Genomic DNA, 5,966 nt, shown 5'->3' with positions numbered 1-5,966 from the left:
CTCCTCCTCTCCTCCTCAGGGGGTATCTGACTATAAGAGTAGTTTAAATTAGACATGTTTTTAACACACTTCCCCCCCACCATCATCACAACATAGATCATTTAGAAGATGGGCTTCCAACCCTGCCTGTCAGGGCCAACCTGGGCTGAGATAGATACAACAACCCAGTAGAAAAACATGTTCTGTCCCATATTTTTTTTCACCTCTGCAGTCACAAGAATTGTTTTTAAAATATGGAGATATTATTTTCTTTCATTAGTAGTGAATGTTTATAGATAAAGTATAACCATAGGTGAATGTGGGTGATTTTTCAAATAACATGGCTAGAATCTTTTTTTTTTTCTAGCTTGGAGCATTCAGAGGCATTCTTTGTTTTCAAATGGGAAAATGAGATAATGTCCCCCACCCCCCTTTCCCTAAAAAATGCAAAACACCTAGGAGACAAACAAAAAGTCTAACCGAGCAACTCGTCTCTCAGTGCGATATTTTTCTCTAGTCTCTATGCTCTAACCCAAACTGCTCAATTAAAGTGATGTGGGTACCCTGATACTAAGCCCATATATATGACAGCTAATGTTATGGGCCAATTGTGTCTAAATGAAATAAAATAAGTTACAATTTTCTTGATCCCAGAAGGGCAATTTGGTTTACAATGGCAAACATACATAAATACATAAATAAATACATACATACATAAATGATAAATACATACACATATACATACATGAATGATAAATACATACATATATGTACATAAATGATAAATACATACACATATACATACATACATAAATACACAATATTACACAAATACAGAACAATTTCACAACCATGGATCATAATAATAAGCACTTTTAAACATATTAATAAACACCCTTCCCCTCTTTTAAAAACAAAATAATTTTTTCCTCCCCCCCTCCCCTTTCAGGGCAAAGTCTTGGATCTGAACCAGGCCAATTTCAAGGCACAGTTGAAGGCTTCCAGTCTGATCTTTATCAAGTTTTTTGCCCCATGGTAAGTAGGTCATGGACATGTGTAAGTAGCAGTGCTTCCACTCTTCCGTATTTTTACGGAAATCCGTACTTTCTGCCCGTTCCGTACTTGTCCCTCCATCATTATCTACTCCCTCCGTAAAAAAAACTGCGACAGTGCAGGACTGCCGAAATTCCGTACTCGCCTTCGTATCGTCTTGTATAAGGTACAGATATTACGGTAATTCTCTCGGCAACAATATAACGTTATAGAAACCTGCCAAATTGCGCATTTCCTGCAATCGGACATTATACCGCTATGTCCCAGTCCCATGCATTGATTGCGTGTTGGTCGGCAGTACATTTTTTACCTGCAGATGGATCAAAATCTGGCGAACCTTTTGTGCTAACTTCCTCCTTTCTGTCATTCACTCATTCCTTCTGTCTATCTTCGGATTGTTGCCGCGGCTGGAACATCTGCGCGTTGATCAAGACTGATTTTGATCTTAGACAGAAAATTACTGTCGGAAAGAAACTTTTTTCGCAAATTTTATCTAGATCTAGAGAAATTATCAATGCGAAGATTCTACGGCACGTGAACGCAATATAAGGGCTGCGATGAAAGAATATGCTGATACGGTCGTGCCCACTATGGATGGGATCGGCCGATTGCGCTGATCGCCCGACTCGGTCGAACAACCGTGTTTGCTTTGAAACTGAAAACAAACACGTTTGTTTTTGAGGCGATCGAGTCGGGCGATCGGCTGATCCCGTCCATAGTGAGCACCACGTATAAAATCAAGAATAATTCGAAGTGGTGTTCCGAGGTTGTGACAGGCGACATTCAGACATGAAAATTTAGAAAAAATGTGGGTATACGCTGCGCAACCGTATTTTGAAGGTACATCTATTCATTATTCCCAGGTTTGCCTGCTGTCGATGGTGCGACTACAAATTAATTGAATTATAGTAGCAATGAAAGGGGAACCTGCTTTTAAACATTTCCAACATTGGAAAGATATGCTGGCGATGAAGTCAAACAAGACAAAATGTTGGTGAAAAATGAATATTATGGGCTGTAGGCAATATCTTGAAACAGGCTCCCAAATGCCAATTTTCTACCCTCTAAAAGCACTAAATTTCTATTTCTTCGGGGGCTTCGCCCCCTGAACCCCCACCGGGACGCTGTCCCTGGACCCTGATGGGGGCCTCTGCGGCCCCCAGACCTCCTGCAGAATTTTCCTTACTTTTCAGCTTCAGCTGGTGGAAGCACTGAAGTAGGTCACATACATTTGTAATTAGGCCACAAACATATGTAAGTAGGTCACACACATGTGCAAAAGTAGGTCACACACATGTGTAAAGTAGGTCACACACGTGTGAAAGTAGGTCACATACATGTGTAATTAGACCACAAACATGTGTAAGTAGGTCACACACATCGTAATTGGGTCACCGGTTGTGTAAGTAGGCCACAGACATTGTAATTAGGTCATGGACATGTGAAAGTAGGTCACAGACATGTGGAAGTAGGTCACAGACATTGTAAGTAGGTCACAGGCATGTGTAAATAGGTCACAGGCATGTGTAATTTGGTCTCGAACATATGTAATTAGGTAACAGACATGTGAAGATGTCATTTAAAGTAGGAAAAATAAATATTTGGAAAAAATGAAGAAATTATTAAAAAACATGACCAAAAATTGCAAAATATTTTTTTTTAACCCATTTTTAAATGGCTTCTAAACATAGTTGATTTAATCAGGCGCTCAAAACTTTGAAGGAAATGGATGTAGGTTTCAAAAATGGAGGGGGAAAATGCATGGTTAAACTGGATAAAAATCTCATCTCATCTCATCTCATCTCATCTCATCTCATCTCATCTCATCTCATCTCATCTCATATCATCTCATCTTGCCTTCCAGGTGTGGTCACTGTAAGCGACTTGCCCCCACCTGGGATGAGCTGGCGAAACACTTTGCCGACGAGGAGGTGGCTATTGCCAAAGTGGACTGCACCCAGCACAAGTCTGTCTGTGATGATTACCAGGTATGTGGTATGTGGTGGGCGGGAGGAGGTGTGGGTCGGTGGACGGGAGGGAGGTGTGGGTCGGTGGGCGGGCGGTGGGGTTGGGATCAACTGTCACTCAATAACCCCCCCCCCTCTCTCTCTCTCTCTGTATCTCTCTTTCTCTGTCTAGTTTGCTCCTTCGTTTTGATCAAGCATCTATCATCTTTATTATCTCTCCTTTATTTTTGTATGTTACTCTCTAGTAAAACTTCTAATAATCTTCGTCACCCCTATATTATGGCCTATATTTGTGTTGCAAGGGCTGTAGCATCACTCTCACTGAATGAATGATGAAAAAAGGCCCGATTTGATCAAAACAAATAAGAGGCATCGGGGTGAAATCAGGCGCTCGTCAAAGTAATGGAATTGAATGAAACGGCTTTTTTCTTGCCGTTTGGCAATTTTTATTGAATTTTTATTTTTTTGCTCAATATCATTCATGTCCATTTAAAACACATTTCTTTGTGGATTTTTACTGAAAAACATTGATTAAAGGCATAAAAGATGTAAATTTTCAGTTTCCACTCTTAAGCTGAGGAAATAACTCAAGTTTTGCAGCCATTTTCTCGCTAATTTTACCTCTGAAACAAGGCGACCGCACCTCCTTCAATCGCAAATATCTTGACTTGTATCCGAGATAAATTCATCAAAAGCAAGGCAAATGGACATGCTTTAAGAAGATACCAATAACTCCATATGACCCAAAATTGAACGTGACGCGCGCCTGATTCCACCACATCGTTCCACAAATGTCAGGCATGGTGGTGAGATCAGGAGCTCGTCAAAATAATGAAATTGAATGAAACTGCATTTTTCTTCCTGTCAGGCCATTTTTATCGAATTTTTATTTTTTTAGCTGAACACCTTTCATGCCCATTTAAAAACACATTGATTGCTGTGTGAGTTTTACTGAAAAACGTTGAACAAAGAAACATCAAACGTAAATTTACAGTTTCCACGGACTCTCAATCTTTGGAAGTCACCAAACTTTGGTGGCCATCTTCTCTCTAATTTTACCTCTGAAACCCGGTGACTCCCACCTCCTTCAAACGCATATTTTTAAATTTCTATTCAAGATAGATGGGTCTTTTTTTTTTATCGAAAGCAAGACAATTGAACAAGGTTTAATTAAGATGATACCAATAATTCCATATGCCCCAAAATTGATGAGCGCTTGATTCCATCTCGTCATGACACAAATGTTTGTGTTGAAAGTATTGTAAAACCCCTTTGAATGAATCAATGACGATCAAGGACCAATTTTTTAGCGAACAAAACGTTTGGTTTATCCCAGGTACGAGGTTACCCGACCTTGAAAATGTTCCGTGACGGCGAAGTGGTCAACGACTACCGGGGCCCCCGCGCCCTCGAGGACCTGAGTGGCTACGTGAAGAAATACCTGGAGGAGAACCACGATGAACTCTGATTGGCTGGGAGGAGATGTTTGCGAAAAATTTATATATGATTGATATTTTTTTGTAGTTTGAAAGCGTTCGTTGATTGGGAGATTGAAAAATTTTCTTTTTTTTTTCGGTGCTTGGTGTGTAGTTTTGTTAGCGTAGCTGCAGCGGTTGAGTGTGAAATGATTGGTGTCTTTGATGCGGTAATTGTAATTTGATGCGGTAAGAGATTTTGCTGATGATGTGTGGCATTACTTGCTTTCTAAGATTTCTCACGGTGATGATTGTATTGATGATTGTCTTACTGATTTGATGATTGTCCTGTTGATTTGATGATTGTCTAATTAGATTGGTGATTGTCGTATTAATTTGATGATTGTTGAACTGTATTGATGATTGTTGTATTAATTTGATGATTGTCCAACTGGATTGATGATTGTCCTGTTGATTTGATGATTGTCTAATTAGATTGGTGATTGTCGTATTAATTTGATGATTGTCGAACTGGATTGATGATTGTCCTGTTGATTTGATGATTGTCTAATTTGATTGGTGATTGTCGTATTAATTTGAGGATTGTCGAACTGGATTGATGATTGTCAGATTGCAATGATGACTGCGGTGTGCTTTGTGTGTTTGATTGTTTTTTCAGTCTCTTGACGTACACAATACTGCCACTGTTCACTGCTGGTGAGGCCATGTCTTTTTGTAAAAAAAAAAAGGAAGTATTTAGAGTAGTTGGTGAGCCAGCTTTGTTGTTTGATATCTGTGGGCATTTGTCGGTGGAGGGATCACTGGCTTTGTAAGTGCATTCTGTGTGTGTGTGAGTGTGTATGTGTGTGTGTGTGTGAATATGTGTGTGTGTGTGTGTGTGTGTGTAATTGTGTGCCGGAGCGAGTCTGTATATGTGTATGTGTGCTTGTGTGTATGTGAATGCTTGATTGTTGCGTGTGCGTAAGAGGGTATATATGTGTGTGTGTGTGTGTGTGTGTGTGTGTGGGCGTATATGCACATGAGAAAGTGAGCGAGTGCCATCGACTGTTGTTTCGCAAGCTGTTTCAACAACATGTCTCTGGATTTGAAGCAGGTGGTGCACTTTTTGTAAAGACATATTTACTAATTTCTCTACAATGTTGGTAATGCGTCTCCTTTCAATAAAACTCCACCTTGCCTTTTGATAAAGTTTGTTGTATGGTATTAACCTCATCACTTCCAGACATTAGACTGGTTTTGAGCTTTTTACAGCTGGGTTTTATTAATTTTTTTGCTTTGTTTTTTGTTAAATTTTTTGATTAAATGAAATCATGTTGTTTTTTATTTAGTTTTTGTTTATTTTTTAAAGAATTAAATGAAATTAATAGTGACTAGGTGGTTATTGAATGTCTGTTTGTCTGTATTTTGTGGCTGGTGTAATGTTTTTGAGTGGGAGTTTGGGAGCATTTGAGACGAGTGGGTCTTGAGCCAGTGGCTGTTTCTTCACTTTTTGTTCTTGTTAGTGCTTCTTCTTCCTGGTTTGTTGACTACT

At 39.4% G+C, this 5,966-nt stretch overlaps 1 protein-coding gene across 1 annotated transcript in view; it reads left to right on the top strand.

Annotated features, from left to right (window-relative positions):
* The window catches only part of LOC101857067 (thioredoxin domain-containing protein 5 homolog), a 17,111-nt gene that overhangs the window by 7,589 nt on the left and 3,556 nt on the right, over positions 1–5,966 (top strand). Inside the window, exons 7-9 of the mRNA XM_035972951.1 lie at positions 929–1,014; positions 2,897–3,020; positions 4,336–4,464. Of these exons, the coding sequence (XP_035828844.1) occupies positions 929–1,014; positions 2,897–3,020; positions 4,336–4,464 (339 nt within the window). The remainder of the gene's footprint in view (positions 1–928; positions 1,015–2,896; positions 3,021–4,335; positions 4,465–5,966) is intronic.

This window comes from Aplysia californica, unplaced genomic scaffold (assembly GCF_000002075.1).
Source record: "Aplysia californica isolate F4 #8 unplaced genomic scaffold, AplCal3.0 scaffold00921, whole genome shotgun sequence".
NCBI lineage: Eukaryota > Metazoa > Mollusca > Gastropoda > Aplysiida > Aplysiidae > Aplysia > Aplysia californica.
The sequence above is the reverse complement of the archived record's forward strand: the minus strand, read 5'-3'. Positions and strand labels throughout refer to the sequence as shown.